The 18,255-nt window shown below is 37.1% G+C and overlaps 1 protein-coding gene across 1 annotated transcript; it reads left to right on the forward strand.

The window, feature by feature from the left end:
• Nucleotides 1-5,103: 5,103 nt before the first annotated feature.
• On the forward strand, nucleotides 5,104-5,514 carry LOC109817258 (uncharacterized). The gene has a single exon (XM_020382475.1). It carries the CDS (start codon nucleotides 5,104-5,106, stop codon nucleotides 5,512-5,514), a length of 411 nt encoding a protein of 136 aa, XP_020238064.1.
• The last annotated feature ends 12,741 nt before the right edge of the window (nucleotides 5,515-18,255 follow it).

Here is an 18,255-nt window from a genome sequence, read left to right on the forward strand (position 1 = left end):
GATTAGTTGAATGATATAAATCTCGCCTTGTAGCCAAAGGATACACACAAATTGAGGACTTTGACTTCAAAGACACATTTTCACTAGTTGCTAAGATAACTACAATTCGTCTTCTTCTCTCTTTGGTTTCAATTCACAACTGGTTTCTTAAACAGTTGGACATAAATAATGCATTTTTGCATGGTGATCTTAACGAGGAAGTATACATACAACTTCCCCCTGGTTTAACCTCCACTAAATCGGGACAAGTTTGCAAGCTAAACCATTCCTTGTACGAGCTCAAGTAGGCCAACTATCAGTGGTATGCTCATCTCTCAACATTTCTTTTGACACATGGATATACACATTCTTCTGTATATCACTATTTATTTCTGAAGTTTACAGATTTTTCTAGTACAACACTCCTATTGTATATTGATGGCATCGTTCTTGCTGGAAACGACCTCATTGAAATACAACATATCACTACTCTTCTTGAGCAAACTTTTAGAATCAAAGATTTTGGATATTTAACCTATTTTCTTGGTCTCGAGGTTGCTAGAAACAACATTGGTATTCATTTATGTCAACATAAATATACACTTGACATTCTTTTTTGACACTGGCATGTTAGCATGTTACCCATCATCCACCCCAATGGATTATAAAATTGGTTTATTTGCTGATATTGATACCCCTTTGACTGATCCTTCTACATATCAAAGGTTGATTAGGCGCTTGATTTATCTCACTAACACTTGTCCCGATATTACTCACCCTATCTAGCATCTTAGTCAATATGTTTCTCATCCCATCGCTTCTCATTAGCAAGCTATTTTTTCGTATACTCCCCTATTTAAAACAAGCACTTGGACATGGTATCTTTCTTGTTGCAGATAGCTCCCTTCAACTAAAAGCTTTCAGTGATTCTGAATGGGCGGGTTGCATGGATACTCGACGTTCTATCACAGGTATTTCAGTTTATCTTGGACATTCACTCGTTTCATGGAGATCAAAGAAACAACCCATTGTGACATGCAATTCCTTAGAAGTGGAATATCGAGCTCTTGCCTCCATCGCTTGTGAACTTCAATGGCCCACATATCTTTTAGAAGAATTGCACATCTCTTTCACTCGAATTGCTCTCCTCTATTGTGATAACCAATCTGCTTTAAAAATAGCATCCAACCAAGTGTTTCATGAATGAATTAAACACATTGAAATAAATTGTCATCTCGTTCAAGAAAAAGTGACCAATGGTTTACTCAAAATAAGACTTGTATCATTCTCCTTTCAATTGGTCGACATTTTTATGAAAAGTTTATCTCCTTTTCATTTTAAAGTGTTGTGTTCCATGTTGGGAATGTCCAATATCTATTCCCAGCTTGAGGGGGGCTCTTAACAACTTTACACGTTTTTTGTTTTGCCATTTTCTAATTCTGTTATTTCATTCTATTATTTTTGGATTCTCTTTGTACCTCTTTCTCTTTCTTACTTTTTGCTTCACTCATTGTATAAATACTACCTTTTCTCAGCAATAATAAATGAGCTGTTGTTGATCATTTTACGTGTCACTCTTTATTCTCTCTTTCTCCCTCATGTGGAATTTTGTTATGTTCTCTTCAAAGAACTTCCTTGCAATCATATGAATGAGGATTTTATATGCTACACTTTGCTTTAATTATTTTTTTCATTTCATATATTTTTATTCTTTATAAAATGAGTAAGTTTTGATTTTGGTCACTACAAAAAATACTTTATTTTTAATCATTTGAAATTACTATTTTTGGTTTCTATAAATTGAGTGGAGTTTGGCCTTATACAACATTTTCTTTGATTTTCATGCTTATAATATTTAAAATAACTACTTTTTGTCTCTAATAATCATTTAGCATTTTTTTATAGTAAGGACAAGGTTAGTATTATATTTTAGGGATCTATACAAGATTTTAAAGGTGTCGCATGTTAATATGGTACCATTGGCTCTTTATTTTATTGGGTAATCATAACATTCGTACGAAGTATCCACCGATAAAAGTAGTTATTAATCTTTTTTAAGGATCATGATCACACACAAGATAAATATTCTCTCTCAAATAATCTATTCTATATTCAAGACTAAGGTTCGAACCTTAGATAACGGTATCATTGACACTATTGTGTGCCATTTGAGATTATTATTTAACTTCAATTGAACACATAAGCAATTAATTAGTATCACATAATAAGGGAAAAAATAGTTATTTCATATTTCAAGGATGCAAATTATAGAAAAAAGGTCATAAAGATAAAAAAAACAAACTCACTTATTTTATAGAGATTAAAAAATTATTTAAGTAATTATTTCTTATTAAAAAATTTAACTATTTTTTATATAAATATTATACATTAATAATATAATTTCATTCTCTCATTTATGTATTAGAAAACATGATCTATACAAATTAATTAATTAGATGAAAAGTAATTAGGTTAAAGGAGTGAAATTGTGAGATCTAACTTAAGGGGGTTCTCTAGGCAAATACTCAGTTTGACCTTGGAGGACAAAGTATATAAGGTTTTTGTTTTGAGTAGAACCTCATAAATTATTTCCCTCAGCTTTTTATAGAGAGGATTTTAGAGAGAAGGTCTTTGGTCCGTGAACTCTTTTTCTCTAAATCTTCTTCTATTTAACTCTCTTCTAAGTGGTGTTGTTGTGATTCAGGTAGTGGAAACCTCAAATCAAGTCATTGAATTTGTTGTGGAGCTGGTCATTCTTCTTCTACCTCGGAGTTCTTCGATTTTACTCTGTTTCGAGTAAGGGAAGCTAGATTCAGAGGGGTTGCATGTTGAAAATTGAGGTTTTTGATGTTCTTGATGAAAGGTTAAAAATGTTGATGATTTCTGAGTTTTGGTGCTTGCATGTTGTCTTTCTTGAGGTTTTTGGGTTGCACCAAATAATCTACTTGAGATAATAAATGTAGATTATGTTTAGGAGAAAAATTGGTGAAGGGTAGGCTTGGAACAAAGTGTTAAGTCAGACGAAGCGCATTCGCAATTCCCACCGAGGTTTTGAATATGACAAATATTATACATATTGTTATTCCTAACATGTGTATTAGTGTTTCAGATGGATAACAATAAGTTCAGGCAAAAATGAAAGACAAAGTATGATCAAGCATAATCAAATTGAACAAGACATCAGACGATAGCAAAGCTAGTATCAAGACTAAGGTTGATCCAAGCCTAAATCAAATACAAGATAAGACGAATCTATCAGCTGAAGCCTGAGGGATCAGATGTAAGACCAAAACAGGCATCATATGAGACTAAGTCAAGAACGGGACGAAAGTTGGCTAAACATCAACATGGATTTGCCAAATCATCAGATAGAGCCTAATGAACAAGTAGACGAAGTCATCACTCTCATGACCAGACGTAAAGGGTAGTCAAGACCAGAGGAAGAATCAAAACTAAAATGTGTTTCCAGACACAGTCAGAAAATAATGAAGTGCATCTGAAGTCCACTAATCACATTGAGTGAAATCATACAAGAAACACAAAAGGACATCAAACCTGAATACAAAAAGAAGAAAAATAGGCAAGCATGGATTCACAAGTCAAAGCTGCGTGTGTCAGAAAAAGGGCACCTACTTTTTAGAGAAAGATAGCACCTCAGCAGCTAAACTGATGAGAAAAGTACAAATATGCCTAGATCATGATTTAAGTCAGACATTGAAATAATCAACTACACAGAAGGACTTCACATATACAAGCAAACATTTAATGCAAGATCAAATGCATTAAATGAAAAGATTTACATAGCCATGAAAAAACCTCCATCTGCAACGACATGAAGCTCCCTCCAACGGGAAAATTTGAATTCAAACAATGGGCAGATTTATCAACAGGCTATAAGTATCAAGGCAAAGAAGAAGAAGAAGAGAACTGAGAAGTAGAGAAAAATGTGCAATAAGAAAAAGAAAGCGAAAAAGCATAAGCTACATTTCTTCTCAAAGCATTTCCTATATATCTGTGTAAAAACTAAGATAGCTTATCTTAGTGAGTGTTGCTAATATTATATCCTCTCTACGAGAGTAAACAAAACAGTCAGACACTTATTCCTATAAAACTAAGGTTACACACCTTAGTGAGTGTAAAAACTATCCTATCCTCTTTGTGAGAGTTGCAAACATACTCAACACCTTTATTTGTTGTAAAGCCTGAAGAGGCTGGTTGAAAGAATAATTGTGAACCAGAAGTGGTTTGAGAATACTAGCGCTAGTGAGTGAAGCTAGCGGGCCAGAATTGGTCAAGAATACTTGGAGAACCAGAAGTGGTTAAGAATGCTAGCGTCGACAAGTGAGGTTGACGAGCCAGAAGTGGTAGAGAATACTTGTAATCCTTTGTGATTAGTGGAACCTTTCAGTTGAAGGAGACTAGACGTAGCTCAAATTGAGTGAACCAGTATAAAAATATGTGCATAACTTTTTCTATTTCTTAAACACTACTTGTTTAAAAAAAAATTTTGTCTTTCATCTACTTTCATTTCAACAAATTGTTAGATGAAAACACACTTGTCCACTATTTTTGAAGAAACAATTTTTGGACAATAAATCCTTTCAGACGGAAAACATATTTACTCAACTTGTTTCTTGAAGTAGACGATCAGTTTTATTGGACGTAAAAAGTTTTCTAGTCAGACAAGCCTGCACAAGTTTTCAACAGTGCTTGAATATTCTTTCTATTAAAAGATAAAGGAATATCTTTACAAAACAATTTTGTAAAATCTTCCTTCGAACACACACACATTCAACCCCCCCCTTCTGTGTGTATTTCTGCTAACTTCAATTGGTATCAGAGCTTGACTCCTTGGGTTGAGCATCTAACACTGCAGGAGAAACGATCATGGAAAATGAAGGACAAGCCGTAAATCGTCCACCTCTCTTCAGAGGGACAAAATATGACTATTGGAAACAAAGAATGATTGCATTCTTTGATGCATGTCATATAGACATGTGGGACGTTGTGGAACAAGGAAACTACATCCCTCGAAATGAAGCTAGTAATGAGATACCCAAGGCACAATGGAATGAAGAGTAGAAGCAAAGATTCGTACTAAACTCAAAAGCACGCAATACGCTCATGTGTGCCCTATCTGAGGAAGAATACACTAAAGTTCATAGCTTCAGAAGTGCAAAACAGATGTGGGATACACTAGTCCTGACCTACGAGGGATCCGTGGAGGTAAAACGCAACAAGCTAAGCTTGTTGGCGCGTACGTATGAACTCTTCGAGATGGAAGAAAGTGAATCTATCCAACCCATGTTTGGAAGATTTCAAATGATTGTAAATGAACTCTCATTTTTAGGAAGAACTTATGACAATTTTGATCATATTGACAAATTACTTCGAAATTTACCTAGGAAGTGGAGACCACAGGTCACAGCCTTGAGAGCGTCCAAAAACTTAGAAAAGCTCTCACTGGAGGAACTCATTGGACTACTCAAAGTCCACGAGCTGGAGCTACAACAAGATGATGCTGGGAGGAAATAGAAATCCATTGCACTAAATGTACAAAAGACAAGTCCACTCCAGCATCCTCAAGAGCCTTAAAGGCAGAAGAGACGTTTGACGAAAGCTGCACTGAAGGTACTTGCGATATAGACGATGAGATATCCTTCTTATCAAGGAAGATCCACTCAATGATGAAAAAGAAGGGAGGAATACGATGGAGAAAATACAGCAGAACTCTTAGAGAGAAGGCACAACCACTATGCTTTGAGTGCAAGAAACCTGGACATTACAAAATAGAATGTCCAGAACTAGAAAAAGAAAAAGAAAAAGAGAAAAAGAAGTTGATCTCCTACAAGAAAAAAAAGGCAATGATGGCCACCTGGGAGGACCTTGATACCACGTCATCTGAGGATGATGTAGAAGCAAACATCTGTCTTATGGCAGACAAAGACTCATCATCAGAATCTGATGATGAAGATGTAACTAAATCTAACTTTAAAACTCTTGAGCATGCATATAATCAACTTTTTTCTGATTTTGCTAAAATCTCTACAGCCTATAAGGAACAAAAGAAAAAGATTTCTGAGTTACTTAAAGAAAATCTGCTTCTAAAAAATGAGAATGCAAAGCTATCAAAAGAATCCGAAAAATACTTTTCAACTTCAGAAGAAGTGAACAAACTTAACAAAGAAATTGACCTATTAAAATCATATTTGTCAAAATTCACTCTAGGAGCTAAAAATCTCGAACATCTTTTAAAATATTCTAGGAGTGGAAATAATAGGTTTGGACTAGGATATGTTGAATCTGAATCATAGATTAAAACAAGAACACATGTATATTCTTCTCATAGGAATCATGGACATTCTACGTCCACACGTAGTCACATGCACGAAAAGAGGTATTCCAAAACCTTAAGATCTAACACTCATGGACCCAAATCCATTTGGGTATCAAAGACTAAAATAGTGCCTATTGCAGATTTGTTTAACAAGGAACAAGAAATGTCCAGTCATGGTACTTGGACAGTGGCTGCTCGCAACACATGATGGGCGAAAAGTCTATGTTCCTAGGCCTCAAGACCAAGAAAGGAGGGCAAGTCACATTTGGAGGAGGACAAAAAGGACATATCATGGGGATAGGTAACATAGCTATCAACTCCTCTATCACCATTGATAATGTTCTGTATGTTAAAGGATTAACACATAATCTACTCAACATAAGTCAATTGTGTGATAGTGGTTATGAGGTATCCTTCAACAAAAATAAATGTACTATTAGTCAATTTGATTCATCCATATTATTTACAGCTAACAGATGCAACAACTTGTATAAAATAATTCTTAACAAACTAGAAAATCAAAATGTTGATTGTCTAGTTTCATATGAACACCAATGGCTCTGGCACAAGAAGCTTGGTCATGCAAGTTTAAGATTAATTTTTAAAATGAAAAAGCATAACCTCGTAAGAGGTCTACCAAGTCTTGTACACCAGACGAATAGCTTATGTGAAGCATGTCAAAAGGGGAAACAAATCAAAAGCTCATTTCAAAGTAAAAATCATGTTTCCACCTCTAGACCTCTTGAACTGCTTCACATAGACTTATTCGAACCCACTAGGACAACATCTGTCAATGGTAAACGATATGGACTAGTCATTGTGGATGACTACACTAGATGGACATGGGTGTTGTTCATAACTCACAAGGATGAGTCTTTTAAGGTATTTCATGTATTCTATAAAAGAGTTCAAAATGAAAAGGGAATAAAAATTCTTTCTATCAGAAGTGATCATGGGGGAGAATTTGAAAATGAACAATTTCAAGAATTTTGTGAAGAAAACGGAATTAAACAATTTCTCAACACCTAGAACTCCACAGAAAAATGGGGTTGTAGAAAGAAAGAATCGTTCTTTACAAGAAATGGCAAGAACTTTACTAAAAGATTTCTCCACCCCCAAACATTTATAGGCAGAAGTAGTTAATACTTCCTGCTATATTCAAAACATAATATATATTAGGCCTTTGCTAAAAAAGACTCCTTATGAATTGTGGGAGGGACAAGCACCCAACATATCATACTTTCATCCATTTGGTTGCAAATGCTTTATTCTAAACACCAAAGAAAGCTTAGGCAAATTTGACTCAAAAACCAACGAGGGTATTCTACTCGGATACTCTGAAAGGTTAAGAGCCTATAGGGTGTTCAGAAATAGAACCAAAACTGTTAAAGAAGCTATTCATGTTAAATTTGATGAAAATAAGCCTGATAAAGAAATATCAGAGCTTGGCAATTTCTTCGAGAACATGCAGGTGAACAATGATCAGATGAAGAAGCCTGAGTCTAAAGAAACAACAACTCAACAGGATGAAAGAGAGGAAAAAGAACCAGTCAATCACAACTAGCAGATGAAAGCTCATCACCCACAAGAACAAATCATTGGAGAAGCAAAGGATGCAGTAAGAAATAGAAGTTCATTCAAAACACAAGCACAAATTGCACTACTATTTCAAGTTGAACCAAGAACCACAGATGAAGCCTTGTCAGATGAAAGCTGGGTTCAGGCCATGCAGGAAGAACTAAGCCAATTCCATAAAAATGATGTATGGAAGCTTGTTCCAATGCCAGAAGACCGATCAATCATAGGTACAAAATGGGTATACAAGAATAAATTAGACGAATCAGGAAACGTGGTAAGAAACAAAGTAAGGTTAGTTGCAAAAGGGTACTCTCAGTAGGAAGGTATAGACTTTACTGAAACCTTTTCACCTGTTGCCAAAATAAAGGCCATTAGAATTTTACTTGCTTTTACCGCATGTACTGGCATGAATTTATACCAGATAGATGTTAAAAGTGCATTTTTAAATGGAACAATCTCAGAAGAGGTTTACATGAGTCAACTTCCTAGTTTTGAAAATGACCTACTATCATCTCATGTTTTCAAACTAAACAAAGCTTTGTATGGATTAAAACAGGCACCACATTAAGCTCTTTTCTAACAAATAATAATTTTATAAGGGGAAAAATTAACAGCACCTTGTTTAGAAAAGAAATAAAGTATGATTTCATAATAGTTCAAATCTACGTAGACGACATAATATTTGGTGCTACTAATGAAAATCTTTGCCAAGAGTTTTCCAAGCTTATGCATGATGAATTTGAAATGAGCATGATGGGAGAACTGAAGTTTTTTCTAGGACTTCAAATCATCTAGTCAGACGAAGGAATCAAAATTCATCAGACGAAATATACAAAAGAATTACTACAGAAGTTTAAGATGGAAAATGCAAAACCAATGAAGACACCGATGCATCCTTCAACTACTCTTGGTATGGACGAAGAATCACCAGACGTTGATAACACGATGTACCGAGGAATGGTTGGTTCTCTCTTGTACCTAACAACGTCAAGACCAAACATCATGTTTAGCGTTTACGTCTGAGCTAGGTTTCATGTACGACCTAAGGAGGCACACTTACAAGATGTTAAAAGAATCTTAAGATACCTTAAAGGAACAACTAACCTAAGCATTAGCTTCTATAGAATCCAGAATTTTTCCCTTCTAGGATATTGTGATGCAGATTATGCAGGAGACAAGTGGGAGAGAAAAAGCACTAGCGGAGGATGTCATTTCCTTGGTCGCTGCCTGGTTTCATGGACTAGTAAGAGGCAAAGCACGATTGCCTTATCAACTTTTGAAGCTAAGTATGTTTCCGTAGGACAGTGTCTTACGCAACTGCTTTGGATCAAACATCAGTTGGAAGACTACGACATTTATGAAAGTAGTATTCTAGTACTCTGTGATAACACTGCTGCAATTTGTTAAGACAGAAGAAGCAATTTCCAGGAAGGTTTTCAGTATGACAAATATAATGCATGTGGTTATCTCTAACAAGCGAGTTAGTGTTTTAGAAGATAATGAGTACAGGAAAAATGAAGGACAAACATATGCATCAAATGATACAAGACGACAAACAAAAAGCCAACACAAGCATTCAACAAGAAAAAGGTGATAGCGCATCAAGCACAATCTAAGGCGAAACATAAAGACTCAGACGGAAGATGGTCAATGACCAAGAAGAAATACCAGAAGAAATTGAAAGTCTGACCATATATAAGTTGACCAAGACGAAAGGAAAAATCAATATGTTTAAAAACAAATGCTCAGACAAAGGTCAAAGTTTGAGATACATATAAGACTACTAGACATAGACGAAATTGTCACAAAACCACCTGAGGAATCAAGCCTCAAAGGACAAATCAAGGCATCGTCTACAAATACATAAGTTCAAGGACAAAGTTGAATACGGGAAAACAGAAGAGAGGAACGAGAAAATCAAGCGCAGAAGTAAAAGCATGCTTGTGTCAGAAAAAGTACATCACGTTCTCAGTCAAAGACAACATTCTACTAGTTATGTGACCAGGAAAGGACAAAAAGGTTCCTAGGTCTCTACTATATCTAGACACAACTGCTAACAAGACAAAGAAGACCTTACACAGGGTCCATCACAAGAAGCAAAATTTAATGCAAGAATCTAAGCACTAAATGACAAGATCAAAAGGGTCGTGAACGACTACGTATGCTTCAACAGACACTTGCAACGGGAAAGTTTCACAAGACTATATATAAGTCTTAACATCAAACCTTCAGAGGTTGGCTATTTGGCCTAAATGCTGCAAGTATGAAGAAGAGTTATATTCAACCCATGAAGTAACAAAAGTAGAGATAGATCATGTAGAGTCAAATGTACCTTAGTGTAATTCTCTCTGTAAACTAAGGAATTCTAAATATGTACATCTTAGAAGAAAAACCTTAGTGAGTGTAGATTATATATATGTATCCTCTCTTTGAGAGTAACCAAAACACTCAAACCAAACTTTTCTAGCCAATACATTGTGGAGCCTGAAGAGGCTAGGAAAAGAATACTTGTAAAGCCTGGAGGGGCTTGTCAAAGAATACTCACTACCAGCCAGAAGTGGCTGATAAGAAAATACTAGCGTTGGTAAGTGAAGTCGACGGGCCGGGAGTGGTCGAGAATACTTGGAGAACCATAAGTAGTTTAAGAATACTAGCGCTGGTGAGTGAAGCTGGGGGCTAGGAGTGATCGAGAATACTTGGAGAATTAGAAGTGGTTTTAGAATACTAGCGCTAGTAAGTGAAGCCGATGGGCCAGGAGTGGTCGAGAATACTTAGGGCCAGAAGTGGTCGACAATACTTGTGTATTAAATTGCATATCTAGTGGAACCATTCAGTTGAAGGAGACTAGACGTAGCTCAATGGAGCGAACTAGTATAAAATGATTGCATTGCTTTTCCTATTTAACGAGGAACAATTTTTTTTTGTTAAGTCTTTGTGAAAGACTTCGACCAATATTTGCATTTTGTTAAAAATCATTTTTTAGACGAAGACGCAATTTTGTTTAACAAATATATTACACTAAAAAGCCTTATCTCCTGCTTGTCTCTAAACGAAACTATCTTGAAAAGGAAAGTGTAACAACTTCAATAATTATTATTAGAAATCATTCTCCTCAACAGTTGATAAACTTGTCAGACGCAATAACCTTATGTTAATCAAATTCTGGCTAACCGTCTGATATTCGAAAGTGCATTGGATGAAGTATATTACTCTTGTGAAAATAATGAAAAAATTCCTTCGTACACTCACACATATATTCAACCCCCTTTCTATGTGTTTTTTCACTAACTTCAATTGGTATCAGAGCTTCACCCCTTGGGTTGAGCATCTAACAATGTAGGGGAATATGACTATTCATAGAAGAACGAAGGACAAAGGAAGCTAAAATGCAAGCAAGACGAATGATTGATATAGGTAAAATAGGTATCATTTTACTTACTCAAATAAAGCATAATCTACATTATATTAGGATAGATATCGTTTGATATGCTAGAATATTCGTATACGTCTATTGTCCATGCAGACAGAGACATAGTGAATTATTGCGTCTTTATACACCTAAGGACACTGCAAGAAATTACAGCGTCCAAGATTCCTCGTCAGATGAAGTGTGCAAACCACTTCTCTTGCGTCTAAAAAATTTAGTTCGTCAAAATTGTCATTAATAAATGTAGTGTAGTCAAAGATAGACATTCTCCATATTTAAAAGAATGAGACAACTGAGTAGACAAACGACAAAACCATCGTTTGGAATCCTCTCTTGAAAAGGCAAATCTCCTTCATAATATTAAAGCGCGCCATATGAGAAGCTTACATGGAGTAGACCAAAGGACACCACGTCGTACGAATCATAAGGGAAACAAATAAAAAAACAGAAAATATCCTTCTGTTTAAAAAAAAAACCTTATATCTTCCCTCCTATTAGAAAACGTACTCCCTACGCTTTACAACTTTGAAACTCAAAACTCTTCACCTCCACCTCAAGTCTCTAAACCCTAATCTCTCATCTCTGTAACTCCTCTTCTCCATTGCAATGGCCGCACAAACTGGAAATGCCACAGATGTGAACATTCTAGCAGAAATGCGCAAAGCTACTGAGTATGCTCACACCTTCTTTATAGAGGAAAAGCCATTTATGTACTTAGAGCATCGCTTCGACATTAACAAAATGCAGGATTGGGGAATACATATCTAGGAAGATTTCGCCAAATACGGAATCCTTGGGTACTTCAACATTAAGGAAGTAGTCTACCCTGGTCTAATAAAATTATTCTACGAATCTCTAAGAATCCATCAAGGAGCTTTTGAAGGAAAGGTCCTCGGAGTAAAGGTTAGGATATCCCCCTCCTTCATCGCTCAAGCCATTGGATGTGAAAGAGCTGGGAACACTTACGGGGAAGAGTGGATTTTTGACGCCGATGGGCTGACAAAATTTATCAAAGCTCTTCACAAAGAAGGTGAGAAAGGGCTAATAGTCTACAACAAGCTTGATGACAAGGCCAAAATTTGTCAACAAATTCTAAACAAATCAATCCTCCACAAAATAGGTGGCAAAGATAGCATATCATATATGCACAAATTCTGTCTATTCCATATGATGACAGGAATTGCCTTTGACCTACCTCAAACACTATTTCAACATTGGAAGGGATGTCTAAAAGATTGAAAAAATTTCATAGTTTACACTATGCTTCTAAATAAAATCCTCTAGGATCAAGGCGTCTATCACAAGTTTCACAATCTTGAAGACAGAGAAGAGAAGTAGAAGATCATGGATATGGGAACAAACAAATGGCTTCAACCTATTGTTTTCGGAAAGGCTAATCTAGGGAAAATGCCTGTAAACTACACCATTCTTGATCTCACTGAAACAATTAAATAAAGGAGGAGATTGGAGAAGAGCAACGTGCGACACGTTCAACAAAGAAGAGTAAGTCATCTACATCTTCCATGAACACTAAACCTCTAGCTACTGCAGCACCAATGGCCAGACGAAGAATGATTCTTCAAGTGGACAAAGAATTCACATTTGATGATGAGGACAACCAACCCATCAGGACTATTTTAAAAAGAAAAGTCATGTTACCACCACCTGCACCACCTCAGTCTACAAAGAAAAGGATCATAAGGCTTAGGTCAAAGATGGTGGCTAAACCTCCGTCTGAAGATCTCACCACTTCAACTCAGATACCTGCAAATGTTCCTCCCCTTCCTGTCATTGAACATTCACCATTCATAAGTGACATTCTCATACCTCTCTCTTCCTTTATCAAACCATTTATAACCTTTATCTAATCATGAATCTCCCTATAGGTTGTCACTGTAGATACTACTACATTAAGAAATAGAAAGTTGGCAATCAAAGCTAATCTTATGATCTTACCTCCAAGGCCTTCTTTCTTTCCAACATTTTCCCTCAAGGAACCACTAGCCTCGCGGATACCAGAAGGAATGGATCCAGGAATAGACATGTACTCCATTATCTTCCCTAGAGCAGCCGATTCTGATGGAAAAGCAGAACTGTTCAAACTCGACCATCTCACCAATAATAAGAGCATTAGTAAAAGAAATAGGATTGATCTGAGATCAAAGCCACGCCCTTACATTTTTTACAGGACGATTAATGTGCTTTGTGAACGCTATCCCATCAACTGGCTTGGGCGTTATGTCTTGCAAAAGCCCACCACACACGCTCTGGGGTACTATAGACCTATGTACTCGTGGCTCGAGGAAGGCTCAACCATACTAGATGCTTCAGGGAACCCTCTGTGTGACTCACAAGGGAACACTCACAAGTATGAAGCCATTCGACCTAACAAGCCTACATATGGGCCAAAGTATTACTATCTCGAGCAACCTCCTCCTCTAGCTCCATTTTCTATTCTTGTTCGTCCACCTGCTTTTGGACTTAAACAAGCATCTCCTCCATCTTCTTCATCCTCTTCTCAACCGATAGAAGAGCTGCCCAAACATTCTCCATCCATGTATTTTTTGTTAAAGCATTTTCCCGCACTTGTTGTCACTGACCCAAACAGTCAAACAGTTGAGGATTTCATTCCAGTAGGCAACCATGATCTACCTATGCCCGTGTGCGTATATGAGGAAGGGGTATACAAGTGCACACCATACTGCCTAGACGAATTTTTCTCTCTGTCTGAGGACTATCTAGCTCTACCGCCCAGTTCCATAACTGCTCTTCCTCCACCAACATTCATGAGGAAAATCTATCCAGGAGGAGTAATCAAGTCCAAGTTTGCCTGGACTCCACCACATGGAACTTCTTAACTCATCTGACCCCTACATCAACAACAATCATCATCATCATCACCCAAAAAGAAAGTGTCATCCTCTGGCTGTTCAAAGAAGTCTTCATCTCCTTTACCAAAGGTAGAGTTCTTCAATCCACCAACAAAATTCGTTCCTGTACATATGAATCACTACCGTTCACCCTCAACATCGGACCGAGCAACAAGAGGTCATTTGCGTCAATGTATAGATATACCCTTACAACTGTACATACCTCCCTCTCTATACATTTTAGCAGAAGCACAAATTTATGTCTATCCTAATCGAATCTGTCCTCGACTTTCTCCGATTGATCAAAACAAGATGAAAGATCCTGCCCTACATCTGGGACAGATGCCCAGACCATCAAAATGTTGAGATTTCCCACTACAAAGGAGTAAGCTTGAATTGGCAACAAGATCCTGCCAGGGCACTAATATATACTGAAGACATTGCTGAAAAGTTCTATCAAAAATTTATGCATAAGTGTGAACAGGAAGCTAGTTCATCTGGTCTCCAGATGATGAAAAATGCAAGACTCTAATGATGCGTGGATATCGCTGGATGACTCCATGTAAAGTGATGCACTTCAGCGACACATCTGCTGCCTTTCTTCATAGACGACGAGGACCTGACCTTGACGCACTCAACAAAAGATATTTCATTCATTATGCGCTATTCAATCTTGATTTATACAAGAATGAATGGAAGGCTGTAACAGACACATGGTATAAGGCTCCAATCTATGACTGGTGCAAGGATATTCCACCATGGAAACCAGGTATGCCTATGCCTTGGGATGCCCCTTCCGAAGATGCACGATCTGAATCACACACGTTTAAGCCTATTCCTACTGAACCACTATCTGTGTCTGCCCCTCTGGCAGTACTTCCATCTGTCACTGAACTGGCACAACAATATGTCTCGGTTGAGGAGTTCAACAGGTTCAGAACAGACCTTGCTGACAAGTTTGACAGCTTGTTTAATCGGATTGCATCCAAGCTTTCCAAGGATCCACCTTTGTTTGGATGACTATATTGAGGAAGATAGGACAACTCGTGCAAGATTAGTCATGTTAGGAAGAGAAAAATAGTGTGTATTTTCTTTTTGAACATTCCTTTTGTACGCACTTATTGTTATTCAATACACATTCCACTTTCGCACCTCATTTTTTTTAGTATCCTACTGTTTATACTTTTAAATTGGTATTTTCATCTGCTTCCTATTTCTTTTTGATGATTACAAATGGGGAGAAATATAAGAGAAATTAATTAATAAAAAAAATAAAAAATATCCCTAAGGGGTAATCAAGTAAGGGGGAGAGTTGGTTGAAATACATTGACAATATTCAACTTTAATTTAGACGAATTAATATTATCTGAAACAATTTGATCAATTATATTTGTCATCATCAAAAAGGGGGAGATTGTTAAGATAGAAGAAGCAATTTCTAGGAAGGTTTTGAGTATGACAAATATAATGCATGTGGTTATCTCTAACAAGCGTGTTAGTGTTTCAGAAGAACACGAGTACAGGAAAAATGAAGGACAAACATGCATCAAATGGTACAAGACGACAAACAAAAATGTTAAGTCAGATGAAGAAATTCCCAAAAAGGTTTTGAGTGAGACAAATATAATATGTTTTTATCTCTAACAAGTGAGTTAGTGTTTCAGAAAGACATGAGAACAGGTAAAATGACGAGGAGGCATAATCATCAGACAATACAAAACAAAAGGCCAACATGAGCACTCAACAAGCCAAATCAAGAACAAGACCATGCTAAGCACAATCTAAGGCAGCACATAAAGACTCAAACAGAAGATGGTCAAACGACCAAGAAGAAACTCCAAAAGAAATGGAAAGTCTGACCATATACAAGTTTGACCAAGACGAAAGGAAAAGTCAAAACGTTGATGATCAGAAAAAGGTCGAAGTACTAAACTAAATGTCGACTACCAGACGCAGACGAAGAATGTCACGCAATCATCTGAGGAATCAAGCCTCAAAGGAGAATTTGAATATTTTCTACACTCACAAAAGAACACACGAAATCATTTGAATTATTATAAGAGAAGAAGAAAGAAGAAAAGCATGCTCAAACACTAAATCATGCATATGTCAGAAAAAGTACATCACTTTTTCAGGCAAGGACAAAAGTTCCACAGCTATAGGATCAGAAAAGGATAAAAAGTTTCCTAGAACTCTGTTATATTTAGACACAGCTACTAACAAAGCAAGGAAACTTCACCCATTTTCTATGAACAGGAAGCAAAATTTAATGCAAGAATCTGAGCATTAAATGAGAAGATCAAATTGGTCGTGAACGACTATATTTGCTTCAACGAACAATTCCAACGGGCAGATTTCACAAGATTATATATAAGCCTCAACATTAAACCTTAAGAGATTGGCTGTTTGGTCCGAAATAGTGCAAGCATGAAGAAGAGCTATACTCAGCCCATAAAGTACCAAAAATCAAAGACAGAACAAATAGAGTCAAATGTAGCTTAGTGTAATTTTATCTATAAACTAAGGAATTCTAAATGTGTACATCTTAGAAAGCAAAACCTTAGTGAGTGTAGATCATATATGTATCCTCTCTATGAGAGTAATCCAAAACACTCAAACCTAATTACACATCTATCAGTTGTAAAGCCTGAAGAGGCTAGGGAAAGAATACTTGTAAAGCCCAGATGGGCTTGTCAAAGAATACTCACTACTAGCCAGAAGTGGCTGAGAAGAAAATACTAGCATTGGTGAGTAAAGCCAACGGGCCAGGAGTGGTCGAGAATACTTGGAGAACCAGAAGTGGTTTAAGAATATTAGCATTGGTGAGTGAAGCCAATGGGCTAGGAGTGGTCGAGAATACTTGGAGAACTAGAAGTGGTTTAAGAATACTAGTATTGGTGAGTGAAGCTAACGGGCCAGCAGTGGTTGAGAATACTTGGAGAACCAGAAGTGGTTTAAGAATACTAGCGCTGGTGAGTGAAGCTGGCGGGCCAAGAGTGGTCGAGAATACTCGGGCCAGAAGTGGTCGAGAATACTTGAACTAGAAGTGGTGTAAGAATACTACCGCTGGTGAGTGAAGTTGGCGGGCCAGGAGTGGTCGAGAATACTCGGGCCAGATGATGGAGGACCATCCTTGAAGACACATGTGGGCCCCATCACTAGGTCCATGGCTAGGAGAGTTGAAGAAGAGGAGGGAGTTCACAAACCAAGGGACACTCTCCTCATGATCATAGAGTATTAGTTTCTCTCCTAAGCCTCATTAGTATAGGATTATTTTATTTTCCAATTTTACCCTTGTATTTTGGGGTATTTTAGTCATAGGATTTATTTTCTTTGTATTTCCCATTTTACCCTTGTATTATGGGGTGCTTTAGATGATTAGGTTTTTAATTTGGGCTAGGGTATTTCATTAGAGGGTGACGCATATTTTTTTGGTGTCATTGGATCTATTTTTGGTGTTAGAAAGGCTTAGGCCCAAGTGGAGGGCAAAGGTTGCATGGTCTTATCATGCACCTAGAGATAGCCAATCTAAACCCATAGATTCCATCCTTGGGCACCAAGTTGCATCTAGGGTTTATCTGCATTTCATTTGGAGTGCATTAGCCATATGAATTTCAGCCAAGCACATCCCAAATGAAACCCTAGATGCCTCCCCTCCTATAAATACCCCACACCCCACCACTTGTAAATACTTTGGATTATATAGATTTTGAGTGAGCATTTCATGCCTCAACATCTTCTCCTTAGTCACTAGGTTCCTTTGGCTAACCTTCTCCTATCTCCCCCATTGGAAAGTGAGAACCCTAGAGTGGCCTCCATTCACTTTTGGAGTGAGCCAACCTTGTGAGCACCAAACACCATTCCATAAACACTTCCGCCCAACATCTCCTTTTCACGCCTATCCTCCTTTTTTTCACCATAAACCTACCTTTGTCTACCCTTTTGGTGAGCCTAGATCAAGGGCAAAGCCTTCCCCTTCATACTCTACGTCAATCATGGAAAGAGGAAGCCATCAAGTGGTATCAGAGCCAAGGTTCATCAAGGGTAAAATCTAGTCCTTATTG

This window comes from Cajanus cajan, chromosome 1, assembly GCF_000230855.2.
Source record: "Cajanus cajan strain Asha chromosome 1, NIPB_CcT2T_4, whole genome shotgun sequence".
In the NCBI taxonomy this organism is placed as follows: Eukaryota; Viridiplantae; Streptophyta; class Magnoliopsida; order Fabales; family Fabaceae; genus Cajanus; species Cajanus cajan.

Coding starts and splice junctions, on each gene's coding strand:
- LOC109817258 (XM_020382475.1), top strand. CDS start 5,104: ATGTGTGCCCTATCTGAGGAAGAATACACTAAAGTTCATAGCTTCAGA.